The following is a 17,853-nucleotide window of genomic DNA, read 5'->3' as shown; positions in this document are numbered from 1 at the left end:
TTAAAGCATGGCCTGTGGGAATGAAAATTGCACTTGACCCAGTAAATTTTTTTCCATCTTAGTCTTCGTTTAGTGAACAAAAACAGTAAGTTTATTATTTTAGTGATTATTCTATTTTGACTTAGAATTGTATCTGTCCATTTATGCAATCTTAAATGTATGCATTTATGTGGGAGAAGTTCTGTTGAATTTAGAACCTGATGAGCATAAAAGACAAAATAACATGATCAGAAAAAAAAATCATTTAGGATGGCCGTATCAAAGCTTTTATTGACTGAAAATTTATATTTAACATGTTAACGGCCACCAGTAGATAAACTTTTAGGCCGCTGCTGGGCGTTATGAGTCATGAGTGACTCTTAGTATATTTCAGTATGGGGCTGTATGAGGCACAGGTGACTTGTGTGACTTCAATTCATTAGTGCAGTGATTCTCAAAGTGGGGGTCGCGACCCCTAAGGGGGTCGTGAAAAATATTTGGGGGTCGCTGAAAAATTGATGCCAAATCAATTTTTTTTTCAAATATTTTATAAATTTACTATAGATTCATGTTTAGAAATAATAGAAATAAAAAATATATAAAATAATTTTTACTTAAATAAATTGCACATATAAATAATAAAAATAATATAAATATATAAATACGAGCCTAACCCCCTCCCTCCGGGATGTTTTTCGACACATACTTATTCTTCGGGGGTCCTTTGAAATTTTTAAGTGCAGAAGGGGGGTCGCGGTCCAAAAAGTTTGAGAAACACTGGTCTATTATAATTACAGTCTATGGCAACCACCCACAGTTCCTTCAAAAAGTGGTCTTTTAGACAGGTGAAGTTGTAATACCGTATTTCCATATGTATTTTGCACACTTTTTAGCCATTTCTACTAAGCAAAACTCGAGGTGAGCAAAAATAAGGGAATTTTTTCAACAATAGAGCTATATTGGTATTGTATTTTATTCTTATCGGATAACTCAATTTACAAGCGTCGTCATGATTTTTATAAGATAGATTTAATACCAATATTATAAAGGTTAGTACAATACTCGCATTTTATCAATTAAAATGCACTTTCCGACTTAAATTAATTTAACTTTGTTCTTTCGTTCGCTCCTCAGTTACGTGTATTACGTTATCGATATACAAGCACGTATCTCTCTCATCACTTTGGTTTTGGTTTTCGTTAGTTTAATCTTATTTAACTTTAAAAATACTGTATTTTTTTGGCCACTACTTCATGGAACTTCATTATTGACAATGTTTTTGTCCTGGACTATGGTACTGGGAATGGATACAGTAACCATTGACCATAGAAATGCCAAGTAAATAAGCTACCATTAGCTTTCTGTACCACTTGTTACTCTTCTGAGTGGGTTGTAGTAGGATGCCATTTGATCTGACAGATCTACTCCTTTTTTGTGGCATAATTACCAGTGGTTTCATCACAGGCTCTTGGGATATTTTTGATTTTTTTCCCAGTTTCAATGAGTGCTTCAGTATGTGTTTCTACAGTTGAGAGCATGACAACATGTCTTTTGTCAACCCATTTTATTATTTGGATTCCTTGATTATTTTCTAAACCACAAACTTCCCCTTTTTTCGGTTGTTTTCGTACCAAGTCTTTTGGAACACCTTGCCTGTTTTTTCTAAGGGTCCCACACAGTCTTGTATTTTTTGCCATTAACTCATAAGCTAAATCTACGCTTGTGTAAAAATTGTCAGTGTAAAGAGATCTACCTGCATTGCAAAGACCACTGCACAGTTGCATACAGACAGCATGGCTGTGTAAAACTCTAAAATTTGACATCTGTTTCCCTGTGTAAATCTGGCTGGAATAAGTGTACCATCTGGTGTGCACAACTTGTAGACTTTGATGCCATACTTGTGTGATTTTCCAGGAATGTACTGTCGAAACAGAAGTCGACCTCATCAAGGAATCATTGTTTCATCAATGACAATCTGTGATCCTGGAGTAATAGCATCCTTGAATTTGTCAGATAATTTGATGAGAATTTCTCTAACTTTGTACAGATGGTCACCGTAGTCAAGATCATCATCATCAGCAAAATGCCAAAATATCAGTGAAATTTTGAATTGATCTTGAGGCATTACTGATTTTGAGAGGCAGTTCTCATATAAAGGGTCTTTGGACCAATAAATTCTGATATTAGACAAGGGAGAAAGACCCATGCAAGTCATGATGGCCAAGAACTTTGACATCTCTTCATTGGTTCTAGGAAACCACTTTTTGACATGCAATTTTGATTTCAAAATTTTGTTTGCTAAATTTATCAGTGTATCTATTGGTCTCATTAATCATCATACCTAAGATATCATCACTGACAAATATTTGACAAATTTCGTGTGGATCATCCAGAGTAGTGTTAAAAAGGTTCAATTCTTGATTTCCTTGAAACTGTGGGATGTTATGAAGTATCGAGCCAATTGGGTGCCAAACAGTAGTAGTAGACTGATGAATATTAGAATAATTACTGTCATTCTCATCATCGCTAGCACCTGAGTTATCATCAGAAGCATCAGGGAGGCCCTAGACCTTTGGTTTCTGATCCAGAAAACGATTCTGATTCATCCAAAAATGGTATATAGTTTGGATCATCTAATTCATCGTCAGATATTCTGGATTCATCATTGTTAGTCATCCATATACTGTTTAATTAAATTATCCGACAAAATGTTTCGACAGCTAGACATTCTATTTGTATAAGATGATACCTGTTATAAAAAAATTCAATTATTTGATGAGAAATAAAGTTAGTCCAAGTCCTATTTTAAACAAAATAACTTACCTTAAAAAATATATGTAGTAATAGCACAAATGTAAGAAATATTAGCTGATTCATTAAGACTTGTGTGAAGAAAGAACTTTCAAGATTGCAGGAACAATAAGAATACCGGGTTTGTACTAAAACCCCAGATTGCCGGCACAAGACATATGTGACTCGTACCGTCCAAAAATAACCTTTAACTAAACTAGGGCTGCAGTGCCTTGTGCTATTAAATTAATATATTTTATCGCATCTAATAAAATAATATCGATATATCAAGTCTGATGCCTGTAGGATTATCAGTTATGAAAATATATGCACCACCCTAAGGGAAAACAAGCAATTATGTCTGTCGTCCTAACTAGACATGTCTACGAGTCACATGTGCCTCGTAAAGCCATTAATGTGTTAAGCAAATTCATATTTTTAGCATAACTGATGGATAAAAAGATGAGAGAACTCTTAGTTTGTTGTTTTTCTCCCTCAGTGCATTATGGTATTATTATAAAAAGGATTTAAACTATTTTTAAATGATAGAATAATTTGGTTATTGTTTTGTTTAGCAATTAACATAATGATAGTTTTTACAAGGGTAATCTTTTATAAAAGCAAAATTGTGGGAATTGCAAAACACCGAAATTTTAAGTTTCCAAAATGGAATTATAGGATATAAAAAAAAGTTTGTTGGACTTTTGAATTTTTCATGTGAGAGTATATTTATAATAAGTTCTTTCAATATTTTGTTTGTTTGTTTCAAGTATATTGTTAGAATAAAGAAAAATATAAAGGCTGTATGTAGAAAATTAATGCAAAAATCAAATATAAAAATTTGTTGTTGCAATAATTTCTTTATGAAAACATTATCTAGAACAAAGATGAAACCAATTGTTATGTAGTTTTTGAAATTAATTTTTCAGTCCATATTGTTCAATATCAAATTGTGTGGTTTTTGTTGTAAATGTAATAAAATAATTCGCAAACACTTTCACATTAAAAACCAAAATCTCATCAAAAAAAGATGATAAAAAAACACACCAAGATAGGACCAGATTAAATAATATGACTAGCTATTGGCGGAGGGTGATGGTTTGTTATTTTTATGTTCAATAATAACAACAAAGTAAATCCATCCTTCTTTCATTAATAGATTTATGTGATGGTTACAACAAGTCAATACATTCATTGTATGGATTGGATGCTTTTCTTATGAGGTACTTATTTTGTTCTGCAAGTTTGCAATTTGTTGAAGTATACTTCTGAAAGAAAGAAAATGCAATTTGTAATACATTTTTTTTATGATGGTTGATTGTATTCTTTGTTAACCAAATAATTTTTGTCTGAATGATTGCGTGATTTTTTTTTTTATAATTATTTATAGCAATTATATTAAATGTATATCACAACACTATATAACATTCACTTAAGTGAGAAAAGTACTTCAATAAACTAATGAAATAATTACCATTGCAGATGTAATCTTGGCTTTATTGGCATTGGCTCATTGCAATGATATTTTTTCTTGTACCTCAATTGTTTTGGTTTCCATTAAAAAAAAAACTGTTTTTATTTGTTTGCTATATAAAATTAGAAAATTTTTCTTTGTAAATAAGTAATGATTAGCACAGTTGTTTTTAACCAGGATACTGTAAAATAGTGCTTAGCAGTGCCATAAAACTTGTGTATTACTGTAAGTATGCAATAACTATATTGATATAAGTACTGAAAGAAAAAAATCATGTTGGGTTCCACTATTAGGAAAGTTTGAGAAAAACTGGCTTAGCACAAGATGGTATCTAACCTTTTATCTTTAGAGAAATTATATTGTTTAATCATTTATTAAATTAGCTTTATGATATTCTGAATGTTTGGTTTTTGTTGTTGAATACTATAATAAATTCAAGCTGTTTGAAAATTCTGGTCAATCTGGCAACATTTTATGGGATAAAATTTTAGATAAAAATTTAACGATAGTTTTACTAAGGTAGCAAAGGTATTATCTGTTGAATATGGAGTCCGAGTTTGAATCTGAATTGAGTCTCAGGAATTTTTCACATATTCAGGTTTAGATTATATTAGGTCCTGTTCTTCACTTGAGGTTGCCTCTTTATATAGGTCAAAACCTATGCGAGTACACTAAAAGATATCACAGGAAAAATGTTGTTAGATTTTTGTATAGATACATAAAAGCATTATGTATCTGTTTTGTTTTCTACAAGTTTATTGTTATATAAAATTAGGGAGAGAGCTGATTCTGAAATTTGAGAAATAATTGTCATAGGTTATTCATTTTTTCAGCAAGGAACAGTTTGGCATAGAACTGAGTTAGTGTATTTTGAAAGATGTAATATTGATAATGTAACTATGGTGCATTGTTATGATTTAGTAACTATCAAATGTTCTTAGTGTGAAGTGTCTGTGACATCTTATTTTCTGTTGATCTAATACAGGGGTCGCCAAACTTTTCTGATCGTTGACCCTTTACAACTTTTTGAAACCTCACATCGACCCCCACCAAAAAGTTTGTGTTACAAGTAAAAGAAAAAGCTCTTACTATTTTAATACATTTCTTTTAATTTTACATTTTTTACATTTATTGTATATATGATGATGATAATTTTTGTAACTGGACAATCAGTGAGACGGGTGAGCTTTGACGATCCTTAGCAAGATTAGCAATATTTGGTTCAAAATTTGTAAGTTTTAGTCTTAAATTGCCTGGAAGTTCCACATTCAACTTATTTCTCTGTTTGGTTAAGATGGAATTATCATGGCTGAAACCAGCTTCAACCATATACAAACTTGGAAATGCCAACTAAAAAGGATTTACCATATCACAAAGTTTTGCGTATTTTTGTGTTTTATTTATATTTGTTAAGAAATTGCTCAAATTAAAATTTTTTAAAAGTGTTTTTGCTTCAAGGTCAGTTAATAATTCAATATGTTCATCTTGCAAGTTGATTCCGGCTTTAGATTTGAGCGTAAAATGGCGCCATAATCCATTCTGAGATATCAATATTTTCTAAATCTGCAAAATGCTGTACTATTAAATTCATTGAAACAATATTCAAAAACATAATATGTAAAGTCATATTTGTGATTTTTAGTTCCAATTTTTCCATTGGACCCCCCCCCCCCGGGTCTATATCGACCATTTTGGTGACCCCTGATTTAATATATCGACCATATAAACAGCTCAACAGAGTATAAAAAAGATTTGAGTGATAATTCTCTTTAATTCTATTATATTACATACAAGTAACCCTTGATATATGCGATTGATTTCACAAGTATACTTCACGTCAAAACTGCACGTGTTGAAGTTAACAGTTAATGGGAAATAAATTAATTGATAAATTAGATTATTAAGAATCCATCTGAGATCATAACTTTTCCATTCATATTCATTTAGGTGGAGTAAAAACTTGGAAAATGAAGAAATCATGTTTAAAAATGTTTATTGAAGAATTATTAATTAAAGATTTTAGATAAAGTACAGTATAATTGAACATTTCCTGTAAAAATGGCAGACTTAGAACAGAAATTACACAATATGTGAAAATAAAGATAAAATTATCCAAATAAGAGCACTGCACTAGGTAAATTAAAGTTACTTTTTCCTACTAAGTAACAATGAGCAGAAATAGTGATATGGAATCAGTTCTAATCTTTGCCAAGATGGAAACATTAAACTTCCCTCAGAACAGATCCACATCAACTGAAATCTGCACTGATCAAAACTGTATATATCAAGAGTTATCTATATTGCATTGTTTGTTCTGAGCATTTCGGGTAGGGATACTCAACCTGTATTTATAAATATCACAAAAGAAAATGCATTATAATGTTGTTTTTACAGAAATATAATTTTTGAGTTTATCATCATATGGAACAATTAAAATTAAACTTGTTTCTATTCTAAGTAAAACACAAACAAAAATAACTTATATCCTTTTTTTTAAATGTAAAAAATTCTTCTATTTGCTGACTATTTTTAAAATATTCTTTTGTATTCTCACAGGTTTATTTTTGTTTGATAAAGCTGCTACTTTGTTTAACAAATAAATATAATTTAAAATTATATTGAATTAACATACTAAAACCCTTTGTTATATCCCAGTACGAATAGCTTTAGATAAAAATTAACGTTTTCGACCAAAACTTGGTCTTCGTCAGGCTCTCGAACAGTATAAAATTCGAAACTGGAATTCAAACAACATGTTTAAAATTATTTTAAATTCCAAATTATTTAAATTTTGTTCGAATTCCAGTTTAGAATTTTATACTGTTCAATAGCCTGACGAAGACCAAGTTTTGGTCGAAAATGTTAGTTTTTATCTAAAGCTATTCGTACTGGGATATAATAAAGGTTTTTAGTGTGTTGATTTATCCTTTCCAGGGATAGTGCGAGAAGTTGGTTATATTGAATTATTGCTATTCCATAACAGTATTTTGGAAATATTTAAATCTCTTATTTGCATATCAGAATGTTGTTGTATAATTTATGTATAATTTTTAAGTAATATGCTCAGTAGTAGTAGTAGTAGTTGTTTTCCTTTCTTTACCAGATAAAATTAAAACATTGGAAAAACTAAAAAAAAATTAATCTTGATCCTGTCAATGAAATAGGTTTTTTTGTAATTTCAAAGTTGGAAGAAACAATTCTCTTCATTTATAATTACATTAATCATGCATATATAGTTCTTTGCAAGCTTCTGTTAAAAATAAAACCACTGGAGATAACATTAGTTTGACTTCATATTTAAGCAATAAATAAGTAAATAATTTACTATATTCAAGTTAATAAATTATTCTATTTAAAATTTATTTTGTATACTAGTACTTTCTATATATTAACAGGACTTATTAATATATAATATATAGAAAGTACTAGTATACAAAATAAATTTTAAATAGAGTTAGAAAGGACAAAAAGGCATAATAATTAATAAATTATTGTTTATATTTTGAAATTTTATTTTTATTAGTATTGTAAAAGTGCATAATGACATTTATTTTTGTTGTATGTATTGTTGTTTGTTTATTTATTTTTCTATTGTAATGCCATTTTTATGAATTTTTGATATTCGTATAATAAAACATTTTCTTCCTTAATCTGTTTCCATATTACCAAGATCTTTCTATTTAGTACTTAATTGTATCTGACGATAAAGTTCAAAGATTATTTGAGAACTATTATAAATATTAAATGTCTTACTTCCAGGCTATTGATTTTTAGTTATGATTTGATTGTATTATGAAGAAATTATTTTTCCAAATGTACTGAACACAGTTTAGGATATTTTAAGCTAGATAAGAAAAAATTTTTTAACTTAAAAATTAATTTATATTAATATTTTCAAATTAACTTTTCTATTGTTAAGATAATGATTCAAAATCCTTCACTGTTTGCAACGTTAATAATTTTTTTGTAAAAATTTAACATCTGAAATATATCTTATATTTAACAACTTCATACATGCAGTGAACACAATATTATTTTGAAATTTGCTTATCAATTATTAAATTAATTTCATGAGCTTTAATTTTCATTCTTATTTGCTTAACTGTAAATAAAATAAATTTTGGTTTCATAAGACGGGCTCGGCATCCAACGAAGAGGATGAAGTCAACGTTGGTTGAAATCAAACTGAAAATTTTTTTTTTTTTTTTTTTTGCTCACGAGATTTTGAAATATCAAACATCAATTCATTTATCTTCCTGATATTGAATTATTTGTGAAAGAGAATAATGGCATCTCGTACAATTCCGTCTAAGTCACCTTCATCAAATACATGTTCATTTGAACCTGTAGACAATAATTCAAGCAATACGTTGCAGCACCATCCAAAAACAGAAGTCAATGAGAATGCTCTTCTACGTTTGTTGAGTGTATTAGAAGGTGAATTGCAAGCACGAGAAATAGTAATAGCGGTTCTTAAGGATGAACAGATAAAACAACCGCTTTATCCTTGCAAGAGAACAAATGCAAGTACTAATCCTCGGGCAGCTCTTTGTAGAGATGTAGTTGCTGCTTTTGATGCAATACTAGATGAGGTAACAGTAGAAACATTATATAATATGCAGTTACATCAATTAGAAAATTTTATTCTTCAACAGCAGAAAGCACAGGAAAAATTACAGGAACAGTTGAGGAGTGGAGAAGAAAGATTTGACAAACTTGTTGTTGAATTAGATGAAAAATGTAAACATGCACAAGATACAGCTAAAGGAGATGATATTACTTATAATTTTCATTTCATAAGTATGTGTAGTTTTTTTATGTTCATATTTGATTTAAAATGCTTAGCAAAAAACAAGCAAAAAAATGAATTTTTACATACTTGTAATGTTATAAGAAAAATTAATCAATCAATTTTGTGGTTTGATAGTTAATTTTTTCCTATTATTTAATTGTTATATAAGGTTTATATACGTATTAAATAATACTTTCAAATATGAATATTTTTAAAGTTAAAGTTTTCTTCTCTGAGCAAAAGATTTGATAAAATAAATAAATAAATACTCAATGATGATATAATTTTAAAAGATTTATTTGAGAGAGAGAGAGAGCATTTCTGTTTATATTATATTGTCTTCAATCATTTTTTAAATAGAATGAAAAAGTACAAATAGTTTTAATTTTTAAAGGTTTGTTTTGAATTTGCTCAATTTTTTCTATTTACTGAACTACTAAAGATTCTTATAAGAAAAGTGCAAAACCAATCTCTTCTAAGTAAATCTTGTAAAATTATCATATTATTAAACGTGTATTTAAATTTAATTTCATTTATCCTTTAATAATTATCTTACTTGAAGAAGTCCATAATTTAGATAGTCTGTACAAATTAGATAAATATATTTGAGACGTTTGATTCCATTTTATCTTATATAAGAAAAATGAGAAAAAAATTGACTTATGCACTTTTATGAAATCATTATTTACTAAGATTAAAGAATTTTTGGAATTTTAACATCTTGACTTTACATCCAAACTGAACAGAATAGAATACAACATTTGAAAGAAGAGGTAATTATTCTTTATTCTGATGTTATATTCAATTTTTGTATTTATTCGGATTTGAAAATGAATGTTAAAGTTTCAAAAAACCAGCAATCTGCCATATTATGAGCTATAATAAGGCTGAGTTAATAATTAGATACGAATTAATTTGTCTAGAGGTAAGCAGTTAGACAACGTGATAATTTTAATAATTATAATAAATTAATTTTTAATTTAGAATTTTTAGACATTTCAAAAAATTTTAATTCTAATAAATAATTGGCCTCCTAAAAATGAATAAGCAATTTTCTCATTATTTTTAGTTAGTTAAGATAATTTTAATTTCTAAGATGTTAAAATGTAGTCTGCTTTTTGGCAAGAGATAACTGAATATAGATGATTTTGTAATTTTTAATACAGTGGAACCTCGCTTAACGAGCATAATTCGTTCCAGAGTCTTACTTGTAATGCAAAACACTCGTTAAGCGAAACAACTTTTCCCATAGAAATTAATGTAAAATACGATAATGCGTTCCACACCAAAAAAATACTCAAATGTTTTATGTATAATGTTTATTCAAAAAAAATTATACAATATACATTGTTAAGGAGCTTGTGAATCATCATTATTTCTTCTAGCATGGAATGAACAACATGAAATGAGTTGATTTGCAGAAACAAAAAAAAAAAAACAATCACAACTAATATGTTTGATAAACGCTCCAAACAATATGCCAAATTCTTCGGTTATGTAAAGACTATAATAAAATATTAGAAACTAATTAATTTGACTAGAGGTAGGCAGTTATGTTGCCGTCTTATATTAAATTTAATAATTATAAATAGTTAATTTTTAATTCAGACATTTCTAAAATTTAATTTGGAATCGGTCATTAAATTTAATGGCCCAAGAATTTGGCATATCATTTGGCGTGTTTATTATATTACGGGCTATGGTTGTTGATGTTTATAAGTAATGTATGTGAACACAAGTTTGCAAAATATATGATCACAAGCAACACTAAGATGCTAGCGGAATGAGCACTAAACACAGACTGATGGAGCATGCTGCATGCGCACAATTCGGGACTTCCCCTCTCCTCATTGCTCGTTATGCGAAACATCACTTGTTAAGTGAGGCAAATTTTTACAATTTGTTTTACTTGTTGTGTGAGGTGCTCGTTAAGCAAGGTTCCACTGTAATAATATCTGATTTAGAGTACACAATAGTTTTTCCAATTGTTACTTTGTACTAAATGATGAATTATTATTACTATATTTCAATTTAAAATATATTTATAATATATAAAGTTGGTTTTTCTTGGGTGACATCTCCAGAGAAATTTTAGATATAGCCTATTTATGAAGTAGGCATTTATTTGATATGTAATTGATATGATTTACAGAGGCTAATGCTTAAGAATTACACAAATGATTTTCATTTGCATAATTTCTCAATTTAAAAAAAAATTTGATTATATTTGTGAAATAAGTCATTTTTCTATGTATTGAATTAAATTAATAATGGAGCCGTTTACAGGCCGGGTCAATTAACTCCCTTAGTTATGCAAAAAAATGGAAAATAGTATATGTTTGGAATAATCATTATTACTTTAAATGTTGTTAGATAAAAGCTATACTTGTAATAATACATTCTACGATGTTTATTTAAATATAGAAAAAAGAATGTATATTATTTTTATCAATTCCTCTACTTTTTGTTTTGTGGAGTTGATTTAGCAAAAGAGTGACTCAATTAATATGATATATGTTCATGAGGTAAATGAATAGTTGACTATGATTCATATGATAGCAAGTTTCCAATAGTTTGTATTACTTTAACAGAGACAATTTTATGTAGTTATTATTATTATTATTATTAAGTTAATTTAATTTAACTAAAAATATGTAATTTTTTTATATTTTAGTATCAAATGGTCCAAAGGATATGGTGAAGGATGATGAATTTGATTCTTGGAGAAACCAACCCCATCCTGTAAGATAATCTTAAAAATTTATGAATTATATTTATAATAGAAAATATATGTTGCGATTTATTTGTTAAATTTGACTATAATTATTGTTTATATGCTCGAGATTCACGAAAAATTATTATATTGTACATTTGTAATTCATAAAGATTTTTTAAAATTTAAATTATTGAATTTTTACAGGAAGGTTGATTTTTTTTTTTTGTATTTTAAAAACTTCAATTACATTACAGATATCATTTTATCTTTAGATTAAAAAATATGTGGTATTTGTTTTTTAAGTTCGAAAGTATTTTAAAAAATTTTTAAAATAAACATTGAAAAATTAGTCATTTAAGGTGGTGAAAACTGTAATTACATTAAGGAGTTATTTCCGTTGATCTTAGCATACATGGATCTCTTCTTTCTTGGAGAAAAATAAAATGAAGATTATTAACTCGAGTAATTTTATATTTGGACCTCTCAGCCAATCGTCGGGAATACAAAACCAACCATTGTTAAACTTTTTGTACTCATAATGATGAATTGAAAGCATGAAAATATTTTGTATTATGAGATGGATTTTTTTTTGTCTCCAAGAAAGCAGAGAAGCAAGTGTACATAATTGCATTTACATAAATTTAAAAACTTAATTTCGAATTTTTTGTGAACTGTTTGATGTCTAACTTTCATTTTAACATTAAAAAGTATAAAATTCAGGCTTTAATAAAGAAAAAGAAATAGTGATTTATTTTTCAAAAATATTGTTTTGAGCAAAATTTGGATATTTAGAAAAATCTTAAAGTATTGGTGTATGTAACTTTTCTTGTTAGCAACATGATAGAATTGAAAAATAAAATTGTTTATTAATTTAGTAATAGTTTATATAATAGTAATTTATTATTTTATGTGAAATAGTTCCTATATGACAAGGAAGGCTAACTAGTCTCTTCATTCACATGGCAATGTTTTTATCCTTTTTTTAATGTAAACTGCATTCTTATAACTCGTGTTTGCTGTAAAAAATGATTTTATATATACAGTAGAGCGTCGGTAAGTGGAATGGCCGGAAAGTGGAACGATTTTCAGTCGGACTGTGTCGTGCTGAATAGAATGTTTTTGATACTAAATTTACTTCTAAAGTATAATTTTCATGTTTTTTATATTCTTTAATATATTTATTTTGTTTGTACAAAATGCAGAAATAATTTTTAACGATACGATAGCCTCGATGATTATTATAAAAAATTTTCGTTAGGCTTAAAATCGACGAAAATTCAACACAAAGACACACGCAACGGAGAAAAATTTGAACATTGGACAGGTTAATGTATTTTTTTGTACAAAGTCGGAAACTGGAACAAATCATTAACTGGAAGGACCCCAGTCCCCAATTGGTTCCACTTATCGACGCTCTACTGTATATATAGCAATTAATACTGTAGTTTAAATTGCTATACAGTAGAGAGTCGAAAATCGGAATCAATTGGGGACTGGAGTTGTTCAGATTAGTGATTTGTTCGGATAACCGATTATGTACGAAAAAATATTTAAACCTATCCGATGTTGAAATTTTTCTTTGTTGCGTGTCACTTTGCGTTGAATTTTCGTCGATTTTAAGCCTAACGAAAATTTTCATAATAATAATCGAGGCTATTGTATCATTAAAAATTATTTCTGCATTTTGTACAAACAAAATAAATATATTGAAAAATATAAAAACATAAAAATTATACTTTAGAAGTAAATCTAGTATCAAAAGAGTTCGATTCAGCACGACACAGTCCGACTGAAAATCGTTCTGATTACCGGCGATTCCGATTAACGACTCTCTACTGTATAAGTTTTTTACATAATCAAATTTTTTGATGCTTCAAAACTACTAATAAAGTGCAAGAAATAAGTTTTTAAAGTTTCTTTAATTAATACAGATCTATTTTACTCTTTTGGCTATCTGTAGATAAAACTATATTGGATTCTCTGAGTGAGTGATTTACTCACTGACATGATATGTTGGAATAGAAATACACTTCTTAAAGAAGAAAGAATAGTACATTACCAGAAAAATCCAAAATGTTGAATATTTTAGACCCTGTGATATACCAAAGTTTAACCTTAGACCCAGGGATTGCAAACTCAAACAGCAGAGAGCCAGACAATAGATGTATATTAGACACAGGCTGTATTCATTATTATTCTGTAAACTGTACTGTAAACTAACAAAAAAAGACTAACAAAGGCCCTTTTGTCGCCATGCTTTATAATGCCCTTAAAAGAAGTTTGAGTTTTTTTCTGTTTATTTTTTTTTCTATCCTCGATGTTTGCACCTAAGAAACAATTTACCCCAGTTATTTGGTTCAAGTAAGAAGGTTTTCTATATCCCCAAGATGTTAGAAACATCAATTTTTTTTTAGAAAAGAAATCATGAAGGTTGTTGGCTGGATATGAAGCTTTAATGGGTCGTATCTGGCCTGCAGGCTGCCAGTTTGCAACCCCTGCCTTAGTCATATAATGTCTGGTGTCCAAGTGATTGATTAATTTAAGCATTGTTAGCTTGCTGTTTAAAAAGTTTATAATAATTAATTTACAACAAAATTTAGATTATTTATCAGATAAAAATAAAGACCATTGTTACTAAACTTTAGTACAGTAGAGTCGTTAATCCAAATCGCCAGTTATCTGAACGATTTTCAGTCGGATTGTGTCATACTGAATCGAACATTTTTGATACTAGATTTACTTCTAAAGTATAATTTTCGTGTTTTTATATTCTTCAATATATTTATTTTGTTTGTACAAAATAAAAAAATAATTTTTAACGATACAATAGCCTTGATTATTATTATAAAAATTTTTGTTAGGCTTAACCCTTTCCCGACCAGGGTACCGATTTAGCGTTACCCTAATTGTTTCGCAAAACGGTCAGGGTGCCGATTCGTCGTTACCCTGTTAAAAATCGATTTTTATAAAATTTATCGACAACAGATGTCAGCACTTGACAGTATTGTCTTGTTTATCGTCTGTTTTACATATTTTTGTCCTGGTGGTGTTTTGTCGACTTAAAAAATTTTAATTATCGATGGTTTTTCCTTAATTTTTCATTTTCTGATTAATTTTTATTTTATTTTTAGAATATTTATGCAATAATATTACTGTAATAAGTTCATTAATGCTATAATAAGTTTATTCAGCTATAATATGTTAATGCATCATAAATATTCAAGTTATGACCTTCAGTTCTGATATTTTATATATTTTTTTAATTTTTAATTTATTTTTAAATCTAAAATATCCGAAAATGTTACATCTATTGCTACTGGTAATCATATGTTTATTACGAAAATAAATAATCTTGTTTGATATAAAACGAATAAAGTATATTAGTTCATTATATTATTCGAAAGCAGAATAAAGTTCAGATTTTAAACAAATGTTTGATATAATGTGCGATAATTTCACAACGAATAAACGTACATGCATAAATGTTATTTCAAATTGTACAGAACAATATTGTATGTCGTATTGGCTCAGTGACAATAAGAATAAAGTAACCAGGCAATGTTAATTTTGACAAATAGTAACAAATTTTCAAGTCTGAATGTCAGTTATCATATATTATTTTTTTTTTCTCATAAATTTTTCAAACAAACTTTATTGAAATATGTCGTATTTAAAACTAACTATATTGATAAATATATGTGATTTTTTTTTATATGAATAAAATAATAATACAATTTTTAGTTAATTTTTAAAATAATAATGCCTGATTCACCTATTTTGACCTTGGCCGTTTTACAAAATAAGAGGGCATGGCAAATGGCAGGCTAAGGGTTAAAATCAACGAAAATTCAACACGAAGCGATACGCAACGAAGAAAAATTTGAACATCGGACAGGTTAATATATTTTTTCGTACATAATCGGTTATCCGAACAAATCACTAATCCGAACAACCCCAGTCTCCAATTGATTTGGATTAACGACTCTCTACTGTAATTAAAATACAAAAATAACAAGTATTTTCAACATTTATAGAATGTCATCTTAAGTCAAAAAGAACAAATTTTAGAACATAGATATACAGCCTTAAATTTATCATTAATATGTTCTAATTAGAACATACATGCTAAATTAAATGTTTTCTTATCACTTTACATCTGTATATGTAAATCTTTCTACCCCAACATTAGAAGCAAAGAAAAGGGATCTCATTTACATAACCCACCCACTCCATATCTTGGGTTTGTGTCCTTGCACATCACCTGGAGGTTTTGAAAATTAGGATTTAACCTTCAAATAAAAGCACAGTTGCCCTTATCAGAATATTATATAATGATAGAGATGGTTTAACTATTTTAGAAAGATCAGGCATTTACCTAGTTTCCTTACAATACTGAAACAGTGATGCAAAGGTGATTTATATTGGTGCCATGACAAGAAAATTACAGTCACGTAATAGAGCACCAAGATGATATTTGAAATATTAGACTTTCCATGGAAATATCTGGAAGTGCACTCAATCATAGCTTTGTGCTCCTGTGGAACTAATCTGTCCTCCTTATACAATGTGGACTGTGACCATTTATCTGGAAAGTGTTATTCATTGAGGTATTGAAGCTTTGTAATAGGCCCACTCTAGAGCTCCCAAGATAGGTTTTGCTCTTCAATATTTTATGAAATTAACTCCTGGCTGCAAATAATTTTTGTTTTCATTTGATCTTGGATTGGATATACAATTGATAACATACCCTTTAAATGTAACATGTTGTTAAACATGTTAATGATAAAGTTAAGATTTTATATTCTTAAATTCATTCTTTTCACCTGAAGATGACATTCTATAAATGGCAAAAGTACTTGCATGGTTTTTATATTTTAATTATTAAAATTTAGTAATGCCAATAGACAATGGTCTTAATTTTTATCTGGTAAGAATTACTTGGTGTGAGATGATGATTTCTTTCTTTCATATTTAGATTACAATATTGAAATTTTTTTATTATTTACAATTATTTAATTAATATACTGAATTTTTAACCACTTTAAGGGGCCTTTATCAGGCAAGAGACCTGTTTTTTATATCAAACAAGTTACAAGAAATATTTATTTAGTACAAGGTTTTTTTACCCTTTTTATGGGAAACAAAGTAAACAAAACATCAAAGGAACATATCAAATATAAAACAAACATCAATACACAAAATATAATACAAGTAGTGTACAATATAGTGTACAATAATACAAGTACAATATAGTGTACAATATCATTCATAAATATAATAAGTATTACATAAAATAAAATATCCATTGCATAAATAGAATAGCCAGTGTGTAATTACAATTTCCAATACATAAATAGAATAGCCAGTGCATAATTACAATTTCCAATACATAAAAACAATTACCAATGCATCAATACAGAATCCCCTGCATAATAATTAATACACAATATTCCATACATATGAAATTAACATAAACAAACTGACAAACTGCGACAACTTGATGCCATTACAATAGAAATAAACCTATATTCAATTACGTACCTCTAAAAGCCTGTTACTGGTGTGTATTTAATTCCTCTTTGCAGTTGATGCATGTATTGTTGAGTTTGTAGATATACAAGGCGTCAAACCACTTTAGATGTTCAATGTAAGGTGTATAGAGGATGATCCTTGCCTGGTTAAAGTCAGGCTCTATATAGTGCGCATGCCTGGTAGAACTTCACCGAGTTTTATGTATTCGAATTTCAACTAATATTCAATTTTAATGACATTTTAATGGAAAGTCATTGCAACCTGATGAAGAACCTTGGAAGGTTCGAAAACATTCGTCAAATCTAGTTTTTTGTTTTTTGATGATTAAATATGCACCGGTAACAGGTTTTTAGAGGTACGTAATTGACTATCTTCCGGTGTTGAGCAAAGGGAAGTTATAAGCCTATATTATTACAATAATAAAAAATTTACCTACCTGGCAAAAATACGAAATTAAAATTATGCAAAACAGTTCAGCAACATGTTGTCACAGCCAGTCAACACCTGATTAATCCCCAAGAGAGCTGAAACCAACACACTTTTAATACTAAGTGACACTGATGCCCTCTG

General features: G+C 28.5%; 2 protein-coding genes across 2 annotated transcripts in view; both read left to right on the top strand.

Moving 5' to 3' along the window:
* Positions 1 to 17,853, top strand: part of LOC136968679 (YTH domain-containing family protein 1-like) — a 107,792-nt gene that overhangs the window by 31,726 nt on the left and 58,213 nt on the right. Inside the window, exon 3 of the mRNA XM_067262684.1 lies at positions 11,710 to 11,777. Coding sequence (XP_067118785.1) covers positions 11,710 to 11,777 — 68 coding nt within the window. The remainder of the gene's footprint in view (positions 1 to 11,709; positions 11,778 to 17,853) is intronic.
* LOC136968693 (CTTNBP2 N-terminal-like protein) lies at positions 8,470 to 9,174 on the top strand. The gene is made up of 2 exons (XM_067262701.1): positions 8,470 to 8,835; positions 8,899 to 9,174. Exons 1-2 carry the CDS (start codon positions 8,530 to 8,532, stop codon positions 9,172 to 9,174), a joined length of 582 nt encoding a protein of 193 aa, XP_067118802.1. The 5' UTR covers positions 8,470 to 8,529.

The sequence above is a fragment of the Centruroides vittatus genome, unplaced genomic scaffold (assembly GCF_030686945.1).
Source record: "Centruroides vittatus isolate TY-2023 unplaced genomic scaffold, ASM3068694v2 contig_1506, whole genome shotgun sequence".
Taxonomy (NCBI): Eukaryota; Metazoa; Arthropoda; class Arachnida; order Scorpiones; family Buthidae; genus Centruroides; species Centruroides vittatus.
Note: the sequence above shows the minus strand (reverse complement) of the source record. Positions and strands in the feature narration are given on the sequence as shown.

Coding starts and splice junctions, on each gene's coding strand:
- LOC136968693 (XM_067262701.1), top strand. CDS start 8,530: ATGGCATCTCGTACAATTCCGTCTAAGTCACCTTCATCAAATACATGT. Junction 8,836..8,898: donor TTGATGCAATACTAGATGAG/GTAACAGTAGAA, acceptor ATTCTTCAACAG/CAGAAAGCACAGGAAAAATT.